Source organism: Stegodyphus dumicola, chromosome X1 (genome assembly GCF_044657685.1).
Source record: "Stegodyphus dumicola isolate Sdum_Otavi_A_Nest chromosome X1, ASM4465768v1".
In the NCBI taxonomy this organism is placed as follows: Eukaryota; Metazoa; Arthropoda; class Arachnida; order Araneae; family Eresidae; genus Stegodyphus; species Stegodyphus dumicola.
The window spans coordinates 59,704,339-59,725,609 of NC_140780.1; the positions used below are offsets into that span (position 1 = coordinate 59,704,339).

The following is a 21,271-nucleotide window of genomic DNA, read 5'->3' on the forward strand; positions in this document are numbered from 1 at the left end:
GATTAACTGGCGATAAGCAAGTATTAACCGGAGTAGTTGAATTTTATGGAAACCGTATTATGACGTAATCGTTCGCATTATTCTGGAAAATTTCGAATCATGGGATGTTTTGTAAGGGCTTTTATGGTGTGTGTTGTATAGGTAGTAGTACATTGCTTGTTTCATTGTTTAGACGGTAGAATGTCTGAATGTAGTAAGATTAATTTGAAGTTTCTGTACTATTTGGAACGAAAGGGGAAAAGTGCTTTAATTGACTGGTTTGTAAATGAAGGTTTACTTAGTAGCCATTTTCCTGACATTCCGGAGCTACGTAGGATATTTTTTACTCTTATTTTTGTGAATTTATGTGACGACGCCGATATACGGATTCTAGTTCAGATAATTTTAGGAAGTTTTTGGATGCTGCTCACAGTCCGGGGAATTTTGACTGAAGACTGAACACAGACTGAATTAAAATGTAGTTTATTGAGATTATGTATTTCTTGTTTGCCTCTACTGTAGCAGTGGGTGCTCCTTTGATGTTTTAAGTGAAAATATATCGATGTGTACATGGGCAAACTCAAGGGAGTGCGCAAAATCTAATTTGTGCAATTCTCTGATGTTTTTTAAGTGAAAATAGATCGATATGTACATGAATAAAGTCAAGGGAGTGCGCAATGCCATTTTTGTGCAATTCTGGGATGATTTCTTTTAAATGAAAATAGGTCGATGTGTACATGGGTACCGAGTTTGTGCAATTCTTGTTATTTTGGTTTTGTGTAGCGGCGAGGTTTGGCTAAAAATCATAGCTACACAATCCAAAATAACGAGTCAAAGAACTGCACAAACTCGGTATTCATGTACCGCCAAAAAACGGCAAGTTTCGCCAAGGGGTACCCTTAAATATACTTTTACTGTAGAAACCTATTTATTATTATGAGGGAAGAATGGGGGAGAATATCACGTGGTGAGACAAACACTAACAACTCTTCATAGCGGAGTGTAAAAAGTTATGTAAGAGAGAGTTTCTATACGATCAAGATTAGGTTTCTCAGTGAAGGAGTTGAGTCAGTCAACGTCGGATGGGCAGCTTATAAGGTATTTCTCCCGCTTCCCTAGCGTGCGTTCGTGGTGTAGTGGTTCTGCACGCTGGGCCGGTGTTCCAGAGGTCCGTGGTTCGATACCCGGGGAAGGCGGTTGTTAATTTTTCATCTCTCCGGCCTCGAAATAACCTAATGTCTCTACAAGCTTCCTAGTTTCCAATGGAGATTCTATAGGTTGAAGGAAATCGCAGTAATTTAAATAATACTTTTATTAATATGCTTCAAAATTACAACTGGAATACAATTAGAAGCAAATGCCAATATTTTTTAAAGTATGCAGGATGCAGAAATTACAACAAAGTTTAACTACTATTCAAATACAAAGCAGCCGATACCATGCCAGCCCTGATGTTTAGTGGAAATTTCGACACTTTACTGTGTCTGCAACGAAATACAGAGTAAGTCCAAAGGATGTCAAAAACATGCTGACTGTAATTACAGCTATGTGTGTGAAAATCTGTTATCAAAATTGACTACTGAAATGCTTACGAGGCAGAACACAGAACGAAAGCAAGAGGTACAAAGTTGTTCCATGAATGTTCAAACCGAAAGACATTTTCGCTAAACAACAGAAGTCTAATTTATGCATGTAGTTATCATACAGTTGAGTAAAGGCTTTACAATATTTTCTTCATTGGAAAGAAAGATGAATTTTCGAGTGCAGAAGCCCTTCACTGTCTGAGGCAAAACACTGAAAGATAAAAAAATTCATTAGCTCAAAGAATGAAAATTGTTGATGTGATCATGAGGTGGCTATAATTTATAAACTGGGAAAATTTTAGATAAGTTAATAAACTCTTTTTAACATAAATGCTATAATTTTGACTTTAATTTGTTTTTGCAAAAATCATTTTTATGCATTAGTTCCTCACTTCAAAAATGAAAGCTCCACATATTATAATCCCGTTTTTTTAAAACTCGGCGTACTTTGTCTTTATATTCGGTTTTAGTGCATGCACAATCATTCGTTTACGTGAGCACTTGTTTTAATAATTGTCTTCTTTCTGAGTAAATATGTTGGAAAATATTGTAAATATTCTTTCATCATTTTTCAAAATTTTTGTTTATAACACTATCTTTTAAATAATTATACAAGTATTAGAAAGAAGCGTATAGTTCATTGTAATTCTGTTATTTCTCATACAAGTCTCAAAACTTTTTATACAGTACGTTTGAAATGTTTGAAACATTTCCCTTACTTATTCTTCTTAATTAATCATATCGCACACTAATAATGGTTTATTTCAAATATTGATGGTATATCTATAATGTTTAGGACAAATTAAGTAAAAAATGCTTAGTGCTAAGGTTTTGTACATTATGGGTTTTAAAAAATATTCTCCGAACGTTTTCGGATACCTTAAAAGACAATTCGTATAGTATTCTGGTGCAATGAAAGGTTAAGTACTGATAGGAGATATTGATTAATTGAGCTAACTTATTTCATCTTTTCAGCTACTCTTAATTATCGTTGAATTTTCTCTGTAATAACTGCAATATGATGATTATCAGCAGGTACATAACTCAACTAATATAAACAAAAGCCAGATATTTATTAATTTCCCCTACAGTTAAACACAATGTGTTGTGGGAGATTCCACTGACGTTTTGCCTGCATTGTTCTACCGTAATTTCCAACAGCTTTAGTGTTAGTACATATATTATCGAATTAATCACCGAAATTAATTATAATTTTATGTATTTGTATCAGCTCATCTCCAACGAGCATTTATTTTATTTAAGTAAGAATAAATTTAAAGGAGTAAATACGTCTTTCATGAAACATTTGGCCGCATTTTATCTACACTGTGGAAAATTGGTGCATTACTCTGTTTTATTAAATAGCGTAGTGAAAAACTTCTGCGAAAATCTATGCGACAATTATGTATGTGAATCATGCCAAATGATACCAGGAAAATATTATTGTAAAAACGTGCTTTCACAAATGTAACATTTGTTAAATTAGGTAATGAAGGAAGTCTATCCACAGAGATTTCAGAAAACAACTAGGAGATAAGAAAACTATTAACTCCAATTTAATAGTGAAAAAGATCGAGATTTTGGTGAAAACTAAAAGTCTTAGGAAATTCTAGACCAATAAAGCTGGAATGGAAGCAGATTTATTTAGAATAAAGCGACACAGAATATGTTCTGCTTGAATTGTTCGAAATCCAACACATTTTGTGAAACCTTTTATACAATACATAATAAAAATATCATTTAGTTGACACAATTTTTCATCTTGCGGATGGAAAGATCTTAAATATTTGAAGCAGACATCTATCAATGTCATGCTGCTTAAAGAAAGCATGCAATACTCTGTGCTATGAATAATAATACATCTTCATCTACACGTAGGAGTAAACGTCTGTATGAACAAAATCTGAAGAAATACATAAATCTACCGCCAAGATACGATGAAGAGAAATTTAAAATACCATGCAGAAAAAAGTATTTGGTATAATATCGTAAGTGTTAACGGAGGATATTTTCTCGGTTATAGAATCTGCAAAATGTGTTTAGAGAAATGATGATTTCAACACTTATAAAGTGCAATTAATTGCACGGAGATTTAGAGACGCAGCTAATTATGCAGCTTTTTTAAGTTCTAAAAAATAAACTATTCATGTAATCCTTTTAAACTGAACTCTATTTCGCAATTACTAGCGATACATACATAATTTAATAGGGAATAATATTTTAAACACAAATTACAACAAAATTGGATTATTCAATGAAATTAATTTGGACTTATACTGTACACTTCCTCTGGATGACGTACGCTTTAATAATTATTAAAACAAATTTGTAATCGGGCTGTATGCGAAAACAATGAAAAACGAAATTTAGCGTTGTCAAAAACGGATATATGACATTTACTGGATATCCATACAATATACAATCTATAGCATAAAATTCGATGCATCAGGGAGTTATCCGAATGTAACGAAAATGAATTAATGTGATGTTCACGTATTGAAACCGAAACGCAAACAATTTCATAGAATAGAATTGTTTTACTCTGGAAATACTGTCACAAAAAGGAAAAAAAAAAATATTGCGTAATTCCGCTTCTTGCCCTAATGTAAGCTGTCATCCACTGAACATCTACTCGTAAAGCTAGCGGAGTATTCTCGCAAAACTACTTGTCATACACTTTCCAGTTGGCGAGTTACATCGGGGTGATCTAGGGACGGTCGGGGAAGCCTGCTCATCAGAGCCAAATCGTACTTTACTTGGAAAAGAACTGCCACTCGTGTCGTCCAAAAAAAAAAAAAAAAAAAAGGGTTGGAGAAGCACGAATACAAGCAGAAGATAAGCGTGGGAAGTAGGATCGGGCTTTATCCCGTTGAAATGTATGTCCAGGGATCTGTGAAAAGAAGGGCAACACTACGAGGCGTAGAATTTCGTCGTCTTAACACCGTGCGGTAAAGGTCTTATTGACGACAACCAAATGGGTTCGGCTATCAAATGAAATGGCACTCCATTACGTAATTCTTGCTTGTCAAGCTGTGTGCCGGACGTCAGCCAGCTGGGTATTCCACCACTGTTCTAGACGTCTCCAGACACTTCTTCGTTTGTCTTCGGAACTCATTTTAAAGTGGAACTCAAAACTAAAATCAATTCGTACGATCCCAGGTCGAATGATCTCGGCACTCGGGAGTAACACTGTGAGGGAGAGTCGGTGCAATCGCCTCCGTGATCTTAATCTCCGTTTGTTGAGTCACCTATCAATAGACATTGCAGTCACTCGTGTCCCTGTTACACTTCGGATCATTTATATGAACGCATCGGGCTCTGTGAGCGCCGTTGGAATGATAACTCTATCCTCCCGTTTTGTTGTTGCTCTCGCTTCATCCCTACTTGATTGACATTCTGTACGATCATGGCCGGCCCATTCCTGCCACCATCATCGACTAATAGCTTCCTCCGACCCAAATGCCTACTGATGTTGCAATGTGACCACACTGATTCCTTTAGTCCAAATGTACATCATCTTTCAAATGGTTACTTACATCTGCTCTTATTGTTCACCCATCTGCGAGGCGTTGTTACTGTCTACGTGGGTCGTCAGAGCCTTGTTCACATAGAAGTTATGCATTAGCACTGGAATATCTTCTCTTTTATACACCATTTCCACAGCAATGCGCTGGAGCTCCAGCTAGTCAGTCTTTGATCGCCAAAAGTTAATCCATTTTCAGATTTTATCATAACGTATGGTCATACTCATACGTTACGAACGGCAAGTGTATATTTCCAGTCATTGCAGTAAATTTGCAGTAGCACTGAGGAGAATGCTCAATGCTTATTGTATAAGGAGCATATATGAGCAGAAGTAAAAGTGTATATCAGGTGATAAATACAATGATCGTACACAGAATATGATACTCTTGTGGTAATGTAATCCATTACTGATGTACGGTATTAGGAAACATACATAGTACAATCATGTCATTACCATATGTATACCGACATAAATGTGTGGAATACACTAAATTTAAAGAAAACAAAATTAGCAAAGAATTTATTATAAATTATCTGTAGTTAGTAGAATTCACCTTAAATGAAGTTCTAGATGATAAGCAAGACAAGCAAGGACAGTTCAAATGACAGAATTAACAGAACATGTGCAAATACCACGATTATTGCATAATCAGAGATATAACAAAAGATACAACTAGAAAACACAGAATAGAGGGGAAAATGAAGAAATATGTATAAAGCAAATGCTCCGTAAATAGTAAAATAACAGATTTGACAATTGCCACATTTGTGTAATCTATGCTTTGAAATAAATTTGTTTTTTATTTTTCTCACCTTTCCACAAATTATATTCAGGAAATAACATACAAATAAATATAATGATAAGCACAACTTATAAAATAATTCTGAACCCACCAGCGGCCGAGCGGTGGTAGCGCTGAACACTGGTAGTTCGGTCCGAGGTTCGAATCCCGCGAACGGGTTGGCTGCATGGGTGTTTTCGTGGTTTTCCCCATGTGTAACGTGTATACGAGCCGGTTTCCCTTAGAAAGTCCTCCACGAATGCATCCCTCCCCTTAGGCAGGCAGATAGCCCTCGAGGCTTTGCCGTAATTGAATAACCTAACCTAACTTAACCTATAAAATAATTCTACAATGCCCGATTTATTACATATTGTTGACATTCATTAGCCCAGTATTTCCGGTTAATAATTAGGTTCATTTTGTTCTGAGAATGACTAGATTTGAATGATTCAGCTTTTGTGTGAAAGAAGTCGTCGATAAAATTCTGATAGAGTTAAGATTTAGGTGAAATGTTAGAATTTCGAGTAGAGCTCCTCAGTTAAAAATGTTTACTTTCTATTCTTCTGGAGACGGAAATATGTTGACTTGAGCTTTAGAAAGATTTCTACTTGCAGTTGACTTCTGCGTAGTTGTAATGAACCCGTGGTAAAAATAAATTTTATTTCTTTTGACTGAATTTGTGAGTTTAAAATAGTCTCAAGTTAAAACTCGTTGATTGAATTGCGTGAAAATTAGTCTCCTCTATTAGTTACAGTATGGAAATAAAAAAAGAAAGTTTTTATACCATGCAAAGCAAAGGTTTTCTTTGATATTAAAATTCAGTAAATATTAAATTTGTTCAATTTGCAAAGAAAAACCCTCTTTCTCCTTTAAAAATGAATATTTTCTAGACACACTGTCTTAATAATTTACCAGAAAACAGATGCATTTATTGACAAAAATTCAGTGACATCTTAAACTTCAAGATGTCACTGAATTTCGTCCGAATATTTGCCTTTGATGATCGAAATCTTCATGCATAATATTTTTTCTGAATTATCTACACGGATTTAACAGTTTATTTTAAATGAATCCTTTTGAATGCAATCCTTTTTTTTTCCTCAAACCAATTTGAAATTCAAGTTTTATAGAAATTCCTCGTAAGCTTGGTTCAAAGGGAGGGCAGGTTACATACCATATTAAAAGTTGTTTGCTTAGGCGTATAGCAAAGACATACGTTTTCAAATGTCAATACGTGCAATCGATGCAGACGATTGCACCGAAAATGGGAGGTGCACAACTACATGTTATAGCAGTCCCATACACAAAATTTCAATGTTCTACGGCTACTCGTTCTTGAGTTATGCGAGAGACATACATACGTACGTACGTAAGTGCACACGTCAAGAAATAATCTCTTCTGAATCTATTTTAAATCCAGTTTGCAATATTTTTTTGCCAAAACCAGTGCTTTATTCTTCCCGTACCTACAGATGTCACTAAAAACATCGTTCAAATGGTTTCGCGAGAGGTTAAAATGGATATATTCGTTGAAATATGATACCCACAATTTTTCGCGATTACAATACTTCCTTTACTTCGTACAAGGAAGTATAAATTTGAATCTATTTTAAATTTATTTTACAATCTTTTTTTTGGAAAGAACTGTCCTTTAGACTGTGCCAGTCACTCAAAAAAAATTGTCAAAATGGATATTTCTGCTAAAGCATGACACTGGAAATTTTTCGCGATTGCAATACTTCTTTTACTTCGTACAAAGAAGTAAAAAAGGAAATTTGATTGAAAAGGACGTGTTATGGAATTTAAACTCAATCAAATTAACAATTACAGAAATAAAATTTGATTACTGTTTTTGAAACTTGCTCATATTCTTCTGATGAATTTCTATAATTAGGCCAAATTTGAAGTGCAAATTTGAACGATATATTCTAAGTTTATCATTTTGAGATAGGAAAATTCAAATTTAATTGTGCCAATCGGCCAACTAGAAAGGGAGGTATTGCGAACTATCCCTGGTTTTTCAATAGGAATGTTATACTTGAGCACATAAATATTGCGCCATACATCGCTTATGAATGTGCTACGAAAATTAAATAACTCATTTTATTTTAAATTTATTTTACAATCTTTTTTTTGGAAAGAACTGTCCTTTAGACTGTGCCGGTCACTCAAAAAAAAATTGTCAAAATGGATATTTCTGCTAAAGCATGACACTGGAAAATTTTCGCGATTGCAATACTTCTTTTACTTCGTACAAAGAAGTAAAAAAGGAAATTTGATTGAAAAGCATAGTAACGTCAATAAATGCTTGACTTTAAATTCAGAAAACATAATAAAATAAATTAAAAGAGTAAATTACATACTCAGTGCATAAGATCTCTTTAGACAATAAAATAAAAGTATCTGCCTTGTTTGGCAGAAAACAGCGATTTTAGAAAGCCCACTATATGTAACTAACTGGAAATATAAGAAGCCAGAATGATTGCTGTATATTAATCTTGATGAAATGCTTATTAGATTATATTTGTTCGCAAACTTTGATAGCTTGGAGGCCAATGACTACTTCATACTCGCAAATGATAATTATGCTGTAAACTAATCATCGGTTTTGTATTTTCTAATAAATAAGCCCAATGCAAGATTGAAAGCAACGGTGTCATTCAGAAAGCTTCTTCATAAATTAATCAGATAACGGACATACTGTTCAGGAACTTTCTACTTGCGTCCTTTAGCTTGCGATCTAACCGTCTCCATGATCACTTTCATAACGGGAGATTATTGGTCGTAAAAATATATTGCTAATAATAATAAATTTCCTAATCTCCGTGCTCTATTAATGGAACTAAATTTATTACAGACCAACAGAAAATTATGTCTAGAGTCCTTACTTATTGCACTGTACTTAAATTTTAAACGTATTTAAGTAATATGAGAAACAAATAAAAAGGGCAGAAAATTGGTTTAAGAAAAAGTACCAATATTAAGTTAAGGGAATTAGATTTGTAATAATAATATTTTCACGGCTTGAAACGGGTCTATCCCCAGATTTTATGTAATGAAGACTTCATTCACAAAACTAAATCTCCCTCATAAATATGTACAATTAACAGGTATAGCTCCCGCTTTCTTAGCGTGCCTTCGTGGTGTAGTGGTTTCTATACTGGGCCTATATTTCAGAAGTCCGTGGTTCGATTCCTGGCGAAGGTGGTTGCTTATTTTTCATCTCTCCGACTTCCAAAAATTCTAATGTCTCTACAGTGGCGCCCGAACTAAAAATGTGTTGGATGAGGTTTCTCCACACCCAGGATTTGGCGATTGGGTCCCCTAAAAACCCCAGTCGCTTTTTAAAAAGGGGAGTATATAAGGTATATCTCTCGCTTTCCTAGCGTGCCTTTACGGTGTAGTGGTTCTGCACACTGGGCTGGTATCCAGAGGTCCGTGGTTCGATTCCCGGAGAAGGCGTTTGCTATTTTTCATCTTTCCCGCTTCCAAAAATATACCTAATGTCTTTACATAATTTAGTCTGCAATTCTAATAAAAACTATTTAACAGTTGATTAATTACTAATGGATTTATCAAAATTTAAAGTCATATAAAATTCCTTTTAGTTTGACTTGGAGTAAAATAAAATTTCAAATGATGCTGTCATGATTACTATATCGCACCGCAAATCTGCTCTGGGAAACAGCATCCTGAGGCAAAACGTTTCTATTTCATTTCAATGATTAAAATTTCGAAACTTCTATGAGTTTAATTTATTAACTATATTTTGTCAATTTACATGCATAAATGTATATATATATATAAATTGATAGAATATTAAAACTTTTTTAAAATTATTTCCTAAGAAATATTTCCTTTAAACTTGCATCTTGCTTTTTTGTAAAATTAAATAATTCCTCTTCTTTTTCAAATTCAGTTTATAGAATTTTTCCACGATGAAATTACCGTTTTCTTCTAATTTACAAATTTTAATTTTTTGTTATATACATGTGGTAAATAGCCATCGAACTGTAATAACTGTGTGACATGATTTTCACACGCTATCTACTGTAGACGAGTGCGCAGACGAGATGTTAACGATGACGAGTGAAGACGCGTGATGTAATATTTTTCATTTTAATTTATGTAAATAAATCGTAGTCTAATAATAACTCTATGAGTTTTAATGGTGATTATAGTAGAGTTTATTAGTGATGTTTTTCCTATATTGTTGCGTGCGGACGGGTTCGTAATAAATTGAATGCAGAAGTCCAAAAAAAATGTCAAAAAAAAATATATATATATTCTTATCACAAGAAATAAAACAAAATGCTGAAATTATTTTCCTCAGAGATATTCGCACAGTTATATTTTAAACTACTCAAACGTTAAATAGAAATCAATCCAAAGAGTAGAGAAAGCTAACACAATCTCACCGCGAATTCGCTACGGTCAACAACAACAAATAAGTAAGAACTAAACTGAGATGTTTTTCTCCGGCTTTTATAAGCTTTTTAATCAGTCACGAGAAGCTTGTCGTAATTTCGTGAGGTTTCTGGAAAGCAAAAGAGTAGAATTGTAGTTACGGCTAACACAAAATTGCATTATTTTAATTTAAATATAAGTTACGAGATATCTATTTATTAAATGCGTGTGCTCCTGTATTTGTACTTTTTCGGCATAGTTTTCTTTTAAAACTCGTCACACGGGGAAATAAAACAATTTTAATTTCAATTCTACCAAAAATAGCTAACTAAATACAAAATCCGTAACAATGTATAAACAAGCATTTTCCTACATATATAAACAAACAATACGCTAAAATCATTTTGCCAATGGCTGTTAACAATTTTACGTGACAGTTTTATGTTAACATGTTAGATATACTGCCACTTAGGGTAAATATTTCTTCAATAAATTATCGACGATATCGAAAAACACTATAGTCATACTGAATTCAACATCAACAGATTCTCTTAAAGCATTCACTTAGAGCTTTAACAAATTGGTGTGTCCGTAATAGATATCTAATGAATACTCATATATAGAAGTAGTAAGTGTAAAACTTTCTTAAATATTTCTAAATAGAGACAGGGGCACTGTATAAGATTGTAAGGATCTCAAGTTGTACTAACGTTTATTTTATTTTAAAATTTTACTATCCTCTCTAATTTTCCACTTTCGGCCAGAATTAAATGTTTATGCAAATTATACTTGTTAAGGCCCAAGTATTTAAGTTGTGGCTTTTTGCCAAGAGAGAGAGAGAGAGAGAAAGTGAGCCGCCTTGCCACTGCTTTTCAAGCGAGTTCTCAATCAGTCAGTTCAATCAGTTCGTCTTTAAGGCCAGAAGTTTAGTCCTCTCGTTATTTAAAACGTATTGTAGTTTCGGCATTTGCGTACTACATATATAATAATTTAAAAGGCCAGTCTTAGCGTTAGGCTGTTGTGTAAACTGCAACTGCCGAAATTACAATACGTTTTAAATAACGAGAGGACTAAACCTCTGGCCTTAAAGGTGGACAGCAGCTAATTGAAAACTCGCGTGAAAAGCAGTGGCAAGGCGACTCACTTTCTCTCTCTCTCTCTCTTGGCAAAAAGCCACAACTTAAATACTTGGGCCTTAACAAGTACAATTTGCATAAACAAGTTAACGCATTTAATTCTGGCCGGAAGTGGAAAATAAAAGAAGGTAATAAAGTTTTAAAATAAAATAAACGTTAGTACAAGTTATGATCCTTACAAGATGACCAGTTTAGCAGATTTTACAAAATTAGTCTTCTCTGGTAAGTTCAAATTCTGAGTTGCTATTGGTAGATGTCCGTGCTCATAAGAGGGCAAGCGTCAAAGTCGCTGAACATTTGCGACCTGAGTTCGAATTCAGGCAAATGGGCTGGCTGAATGGAGGTATTCGTAGTCTTCCCCGTATGTAACAGGATATGAGCCAGTTTTCCTTAGAAAGTCCTCCACGAAGGCATCTCTCCTTTTAAGCCCTAGCATCCTTTTCCATAATCAAATAAACCTAAAACCGGTAGTTGTCCGTCAACTTGTAGCCCATTTTACTTAGTAGTCAACTTAGTATTGCACTTGGAAGAAATTTGAAAGGTAATCTTTGTGTCATAGTTAATTCCTGGCGACTGGCAATTCTGTGTTTTAGCATTTTTAGTTTAACCCCCAAAAGTTGTAAGGCAGAATTAATTTGAATTTAAAGTTCTATCTGTGTTTATTTACTTGTAGAGACTAGTTAGATTCGTGGTAAAAACTTAACCGACATCTTTAATTAACACTTAGGTAGTTTTTACTTCTGCTAGTTAAGCTTAATTTAGATGTTAGCTCGGTGTTACAATAGAGGCTCTCGCATTTTTCGGGCCGTTCATAAATACTTTGTGCTTGACACTTTTGATTGTTCTACGTGCTGCATAGTGTCAATTTGATGTCACTTTCGTTCTCAGTTGCTAATCTGGATGATGATTACGAAGTTATGATATAAGGTATTTCTCTAGCCTTCTTGGCATGCCTTCGTGGTGTGATGGTCTGCACGCTGGGTGCGCATTCCAGAGGTCCACGGTTCGATTCCCGGCAAAGGCGTTTGCTCATTTTTCATCTTGCCTGTTTTCAATTAACCTAATATCTCTACATTGAAGCCACGTTTAGTACTGGAAACTCAGCGCTCCAGATAGAAATGAAGAAGAACCGATTATTTATTATAATTTTATGGTAGAGAATTTTCAAGTAATTCACGAGATTCATATCACAGTGGGTCTTAGAGAGTAAAACAAAACGATGAACGAGATTAAACCAAACTATAAATACATTTCAGTGGAAATTGTGCTGACATGTTTAAATCTCTGTGAAAGAAAGAAACAAAGCGTTCCAAGAGAAAATCCTGTTGTTAAACCAATTAAAAGCCGTAAATTAAATTCGAAGTGTCAGGTTGATCTCATTGACATCCAATCACAAGCGGAATGACTTAAGTGTGTAGTGATTTATCAAGACCATTTAATGAAATTGAAATTTATTGCATTAAGAAAGTTAAAAAAGATATAGGTGGTCGCTAGGCTCAGCTGAAAGACAGAAAGCATGGACATTTAAAAGATGTTATCGACTGGGTTGAAACAAAAGATACGAAGACCTTGATTAAATTGAGTTGCTAATAAAACTGTTAATGTATGTGATTGCATATACTTTATACCACATGACACTGAAATTACGTTTGGAGATTTTATCTATTATTCTTAATTAACCACACTAAACACCTTCAGTGGTAATTACTAATATTTACTAGTAAATGTGATTATTATGTATTATTTATCACATTCACCAAAAGTCGAGGTTATTGTAAATAATAACCAGATTTTTGACTTTACCGTAACATATACACGTACATATACAGGGGTTGGACAAAAATATGGAAACACCTTTAAGAAAACATGTTTCTTTGCTTAATATGGTGTAGGAAACCCGTTGGCATCCAAAACAGCTTGCAGTCTTCTCGGAATGGATAAATACAGTTCCTGTATGTTTGCCAAGGGAATATTATACCATTCTTCCTGCAAAACGGTGGCAAGTTCAGATAACGATGTTGGCGGTGGATAACGAGAACGCACTCTCCGTTCCAATGTAGACCACAAAGGTTCGATAATATTCAGGTCTGGTGACTGTGGTGGCCAGGGGAGATGGGACAACTCATCCTCGTGCTCAGAAAACCAGTCCTGGACAATGTGAGCTGTGTGAACAGGGGCTTTGTCGTCTTGGAAGACACCATCAGCATCGGGGAACAAAGTTTATACCATGGGATGAACTTGATCGGCCAAAATGTTCACATAAGTCTTGGCAGTCATGTGCCCTGACACAGTTATCATGGGGCTAGCAGAGAACCACGATATGGCTGCCCAAACCATAACAGAACCCCCGCCATGTTTCACTCTTGGCAACAAGCAGTCTGTATTATAGGCTTGAGATGGCGTTCTCCAGACGTAAACTCGGCCAGAGGTGGGAAACAATGTGAAAGGAGACTCGTCAGACCATATTACTCGCTTCCACTGCTCTATAGTCCAGGCTTTATGACTTAAACACCACCTTTTCCTGTTACGGGCATTAGCATCACTGATGAGTGGCTTCTCAATTTCAGCACGGCCACTAATTCCCTATTTATGAAGCTCCCTTCCAATTGTTTTGGTACTCACAGGGTTCGGTAACACAACAGTCATTTAAGCAGTAACTTTTGCAGCTGTGGTCTTCTTATTTTTCGTCACAATTGCCCTTAATGATCGTCTGTCACGATCACTCAGGACACAATTTCGTCTGCTGTGATTTAGCAGATGATGTTTTTCCGCTTTTCAAATATGCGGAATAAATCTTCGATACAGTACCTCTTGAAACACTAAACACCTCGGGTACCTTGCTTACGGAAGCACCTACCATACGTGCTCCAACAATTTGCCCACGTTCGAAGTCTGTTAACGCTGACATAATGCAATGACAACCTCACATAACAGTACTCCGACAATAAATGAACTGTTTAGCACATTTACGAAGTTGTATAGGTGGCGTCAGTAGTCAAAAACGCCAGCGCCACCTACATATTTCATTAAAATCAATCTTCCTTTTCAAACATGCCTTTCACAAGGTGTTTCCATATTTTTGTCCATCCACTGTACGTTTTTTAGTTTTTATAATAGGTTTAAATTTTGTAAGAGCCAAACGACCATATAAAAAGTTAAATTCCGTCATATATATATACATACAAACATTTATGCATACGTCTTTTATTTTCTATAATCAGTACATATTTTTCTTGAGTTGTTAAAGTTACCAGCTGTTAAAGAATTTCTGGATTTCTACTTCAATAATATGGAATCCTCAGAGATGTGTTGTTAACGCTTCCGGTCACTAACTGAATGAGCGAGGTAACTTTGTCTCCTCCCATTTTCTGTATCCAGAATCCGAAGAAAGAGCGTAGAAAATAACACTTCATCTTATTGGCTGAAATAATAAAGATAAATAAAGCGCACCGTACTTCATTCGTCTAGTGTCTTACTATGTGTTCTGTTTCATTTTTTGCCACAAGCAGATATCCATTAGCGGCTAGCGTATATATTGCTTACGGAAAATTGCTGAATTTTGTGACCTTTAAAATGAAATCATCCTAACTGAATTATTGATGGTTATTTGATGTGCAAAGACAAAAAGAGAGGTGATTTGTTTAATTGGTATTATGAGAAGGGCAGAGCTCTGATTTGTGGAATTTATTCAAACACCATCACCTTTGAACCAAATGGAACATAATTCAACGGCCTGATGTTAAAAATGAAAAAGATGATGCTGTAGCAGTAGATAATATTAAACAATTATTCAAAAATAAACTAATGTTGTCCTACAGCGAAGTCATCCTGGAATGCCTAGTCATAATGTTCTACGTGAATTTATAAAAAGACCCCGCAAGAAGTTTCCTGGACAACCAACTAGTTTGGCAAATATTGATATTCCATTAGAACTTAAGACTGTTGGCAATGAAAAATTTCTGAAACATAATTCATGCTTTAAACGCTTGCTTACGACCAGAAAAAAAGTTAAACTTTTGAAAGGAGTTCTAAATTATAGTATGGATGGGACTTAAACTTTTACAAAACTTATTTCAAATGTATACCATTCATGCCCCTCTTAGAACTGGTAAAAATGCAAAAGTATTTACTCTTGTTTAAGCTTTAATGACGAGCAAATCAGTGGAATATTGCACTCTTTTATTTTAATATTTGGATGACTTTGCTACTGAACATGATTTCGAATTAACTCCTCATTTCAATAGCACTGATTTTGAAAACGCAAGAATTAATTCTTCTTGTGACGAATTCCCAGATGCCGCTTTCTTTCATTTAGGACAAAGTGGCTGGCGCTACATTCAGGCATTTGGGCTACTGAAAGGTACGGCGAAGGTAAAGTATCATAATGAATCTTTGAACGCATTCCGCGTTTTCTTCTGTTCTGGTGATATTCCATGTGCAACTAATGAGATAAAGTTACAGAAGTACACATGATGAAGCAAATCCAGTAGTACAATCGTTTATGAATAATTATGTACAGGGTAAAATCAGGCAGAATACTAGAAATGGAAGGGTTATTTGAAGTCCTTTTTTATTACCTCTGGATTTCTGATTAGTACTCGATCCAGTAAATCTTGATATTTCAAGAGTACAAAATCAAGTCGCAGCGTGGCACAGAAGTTTTGAAACGCTTGTTGAAAAATCTCATTTTGGTATTTACGCAGTTATTGATGAGCTTAGAAAGGAAAGTTAAAAGTGCAATCTAGGACAGAGATTTAGTATATATATATTGTTCACGGGAGAGCTTTTTCGCCAAGTAGCAAGGAATACGCTGAACAATAAAAACGCATCGATAGAACAAATCGAACGGCTATAGATTTCTTCCCTGATATTGTACAGAATATCGTATTACAAACCAATAAAAAATGGCGAAACCCTCGGAGGAGATATCTGATACACACTAAAAAAGGAATCCTTTAAACTACCCAGAATAAACCGTAATTCTGGAAAGTTCTAAATTCTTAAAAAACAGAGGGGCAGTTTACTACACATTATATTTACCTGTGGGGCATGTGAGTGTCCGGCAAAAAAATAATATATATATATATATATATATATTATTTTATATATATATATATATATATATATATATATATATATATATATATATATATATATATATATATATATATATGGATTTTCATTCTTAAGTATTTAATGCGGCTTTATATTCTTTTTCATTCCGATTTTTTAGAATTTGATTTCTTATTTTCAAATCTTGCAGCTTATTGCGCAAATTTGTGTCTGATTTATTACATTAATTTTATTTTTGTTTTTTAACTTCCTTAATATGTATACATATATACATTTTGTTATTCATGATTTAAATTCAAGTCCCCGTAAAACATTTTTAATAATTTACATTCAAGTTACTTTAAAACACAATATTTAGGAATTAAACTTCCTACATATCGGTTCCCTCTTTTTTGATACTTCTAATAAATTTATATTAGGAGATAATATAATCAATATTTCTTTAGTAAATAAATTGTACATATATGCCATTTGCTTATAAGGAAAATTTTGATTTGAATTTTTCACTAAAGTATTTTATTGTTTAACTTACGTTTTCAATTCTTTAAATAGAATTCGCTTTATCTAAGGATTTAAGGTACAAGATTCGAATTAGAATTTACTTTGTTTTTTCCTTGCTTTGAAGAGAGGCCAGAGTTTTCAGGTGAACTATTATAATTAAAATACATTGAAATGTCTCATGGGCTAATTCTGGATACAGAAAAGCAAGGATTTTTGTGGAGAGATTTCGGATGATTGATTTCCTCTTCTATTATGTTCGTTTTTATTTAAATTTCATTAATTTTTTTGAATTGGAGTATTGCTTGTTTGAAAAGTTTTGATTTTTAACATTTTTAAAATTCTTTATTGCATTTATAGGATTATTTGAAATTTATTAATTATGAGTTTTAATTTTTGGTCTTTGTGAAAACTTAGGTCTAAATTTATCACTTTATGGCTTTATTGACAATTTTTCATCAGCTTAATGCGCGAAAATACTAGGCATGCTTATATTTTGTTTTTAAAAAATTGTTTTGTAATTATTATGTATGTATATGTATGTTTGTGTATACTATATATATGTATATCTATGTATGTAATACACACACGCATGCATAACAATATAGTATAAACAAGTATATATATATATATATGATTTTAGAAACAAGTATATGAGTTAAGAATTCTCAATATGAAGTTAATTAATTAATTAAGTCGCGCAGTACGCGACGAAATTAAAATTAATTAAATAATCAAGAGAAAATAGTTAAATACAAAATGGCGGCTAATAGCTGAAAGAAAGAACACGTATCATAACTGAAACGAAAACAAAACAAATCAATAAAATAACGTAAAAGTATTGTAATACAATATGGTAAACAGTTGAAAATCTTTACTTTTATTGAAAGAGCAGCCAAAAAAATTTCTATAAAGCCACATATCATAAATATCTTTAGGAGCATATCTTAAATGTATCTTCATGGCTATAAAAACAAATTCATGAAATAATTCAAAAATAAGTGCAAATGCTAAACAAATGTAAATAACTTTAAAATAAAAGTACAAGGCTATAAAAAGTGTTTTATATAATATTAATAAAGAATGCTACTAAAATTTAAGTAACTTTTATTAAAATGACTTAATCAAGGTATAATCTGCTGCGATATAATCCTAAACCAACTAACATTATACAAAAAATAAACAGTATAAAATAAGAATTGTTTAAATTAGGGATCAGAAAAGCACTTGAACAGATTAAAAGGAAGTTGGTAAGATAATAGTTTTCAATGTATGTTGAGCCTAAGAAGCTGCATAACATGTAAGTAACTGTTGCAAAACAAAACAAAATTAAATTTTAAAGTTAAAATTTAAAGAAACGAAATTAAGTTATTTTAGAAAGTAGTTTATCTAAAAGAATAAATAAAAAAAATTGGAGATAATATTTGCACAAATAAAAAATTTAAAAATTGAGGAAAAAGAAGAGAAACTAGTATATAAATGGATGGCAATAAAATTAAATTTGAGAAATAATTCAAAAGGGAATATTAAGAAAAGAAATTAATAAAAATTTAATGAAATAGAAAATAGGAAATTAAAATGTGGTTCCTTAAATCCAATGCGCTTATTCCCCAAGATTGCCCAGAAAACTGATGTGATATGCTGAATGGAGTTGAGTAGTAAGATTGTAATTTGATAAAATGAAAAATAAAAATATAAGAACTCAGTTGAATAAATTTTACCTAAAAAATTGAAAAATGAAAATATTATAGACAATGAATGCAGTGATTAAATTCTCAAATTTATCAGAGACATAAAATGGTTTGAAATTGTAAAAAATTAAAATTGGGAAATATCTCTGTTATAAACAAATGGCCATTTGTGTTCCAATCCTATTATACGCCAAATACGAGAAAACATTTTAATAATTTTTTCCTTTTCACAATTTTTCCTACTCCCCATTACATAAAAATTAGTTTTCTTTTAAAATTATTAAGCAGTTAAAATTCAAGACTGATAATATTAAAATTCAATTTTCTACATCTTAAAATACTTTCATAAATTTACTTAATAACTATTAATTCCAAGCTTCTAAAATGATTTATTAACTTAAGAATTTAAGTTAATTTAATTTTTATTTTTAACTTTGATTTTAATTTGTCCCGAATTTATATCATTCAATGGTTGATCTTTACATTATGGTAACTTGGCGATTTTTTGGCGAAAATTTGGCAACCAACTCTCCTACAGCAACCCTCTATTTTTTTTCCCCGCCGCCATTTTGTCTTCACTAAGTAAAGACATGTTTCTTTTCTTTTTATCTACTGAACACTTCTTCCAACAATCTACTAGCCGAATTACACTTATGCTAGAAATTTTATCAAACAAAACTGCTTAATCATGACAAATATTCACTGCAAAATTGGGAAAAAGTGCACAATACCATACTCCTTACGCGTTTTTCAAAATAACACATACACATAAACCATGTACACGCCGACTTATTTTTACTTAAAAAAAATCCCAGAATTGCACAAAAATGGCATTGCGCACACTCTTCACTATATCCATGTACACTGCTTTTTTCTCATAAATTAGAAAAATTTCACGAAAATACATGACAATTTTCTCAATCTTTAAACCCGGTAAAAAGAACATATATGAAATTACCTGATCGCGAAAAAGTATTTACCCTTTCCAAATATGAACCTTTTCACTTATAAAATAAATAAAATATCCAAAAACTTTTACCTCTAAATCATCTATTATATTATAAACGTCACCAACGAATTCATACCGCAACCATTACAAATACTTAGTGTCAGATATTTAAATTATTTCCATGCACGTTTACTTCAACTAAAACGTATACCAAATTCCTACAAACATAAAATTCACAAAATAACTATCATTTCATTAAAATATAATTAAATTCAAAAACACTACTTAAAATATAAATGAGCATATACATTAAATTAATAAAAATTACCTTACAATCCTAATTACTTTAAACTAAATCATTGCTAATAACAATTTTCCCAATAATACCAAATTCCTTTCCACCTTACATTTAGAACAATACATAAAAATAATATCCTCAAATAATTAAAAATACTAACTTACCTAATCTTCTTCAGAATCTTGATTACGTGGCGGATACACTTTTCTAATTCATTCAATAAAATTATTGAAAGATTTTTTCTGTGAATTTTTCCTCCATACTTCCTCCGCTAAATAAAAAGCAAACTTCTCTTTATCACAATGCCTAAATACCCATTTCGAATTCACTTTAGTTAGGGCCATGGGATCCAAAAATTAACAAACACTGTTTCACACAACACAGAATAAAGCTAAATACAAAATTTCCAGATTTTTTCCCGATTTCCCCCCTTTTCCGATTAAAGAACCGTAATTCGTCCATTAATATCACATGACATATCCCATGATCTCTCATTTCCCTCACACAAAATAATGCGTAATCGGAACTGAGTACTGCTCACATTATTACCAAAGTCCCAGGTAGTAACCTTTTATCGCCTCCAAAATGTCGCCAGACTACCAGTTACCATATTTTAAAGATCAACCCATTCAATTTTTAAAATTTTAAATCACTTATTTTCTGCAATAAAATTTTAGAATTTAATCACTACTTTTACACTTTATACCATTTTAATTTTCACTTTTGCTAGCAATAGTTTTAGACCTCAACTCTGTTCTTGCATTTTATTTTCCATTTTTTCACCCTGCAATCCTGCTGCTCAACTCGTTTCACTACATCACATGCGTTTAAGTCTCGCCAAACAAGCATAAAGGATTTAAGGAATAGCTTTTTAAACAGAATTTTGACTTTCTTCTGCCTATTCCATTCAATTTATTATCTAATTAATCGAGGTTTTATTAATACTTTTTCATAATTTTTGGCCTAATACAGAATAGTCCCATTATATCTCAAATTCAGGATTATTACATTAAATTTTTTTATATACCGTTCTTCTTTTTCCTATATCTGGAAATTTTTTATTTGTGAAACATTTATCTCATAAAATTCTTATTTATTTCACTATTAAGGAAAAAAGCTCTTGTGTGCTTATGTGTTTTTGTGTGCCATATTCAAAATAACCTAACCTATTATCTGAAAGTTTAAAAGCATAACTGAAAAGTAGGGCGGTAATTTTTGTTTATGTACTGTTTTTGTTGGATAAAATATGGTCGTGATTTAAATTAATTATTTTAGTTTCCTAACTTACGAGTTCCTTACCTCCATAATTAATTATTTTAATTCCTATTTAAATTACTTTTACGCACCAAA

At 32.8% G+C, this 21,271-nt stretch overlaps 1 protein-coding gene across 1 annotated transcript in view; it reads right to left on the reverse strand.

The window, feature by feature from the left end:
• Nucleotides 1-1,310: 1,310 nt before the first annotated feature.
• The window catches only part of LOC146993157 (cholecystokinin receptor type A-like), a 57,773-nt gene continuing 37,812 nt past the window's right edge, over nucleotides 1,311-21,271 (reverse strand). The window contains exon 2 of the mRNA XM_085807750.1: nucleotides 1,311-1,773. Coding sequence (XP_085663876.1) covers nucleotides 1,754-1,773 — 20 coding nt within the window. The 3' untranslated portion in view covers nucleotides 1,311-1,753. The remainder of the gene's footprint in view (nucleotides 1,774-21,271) is intronic.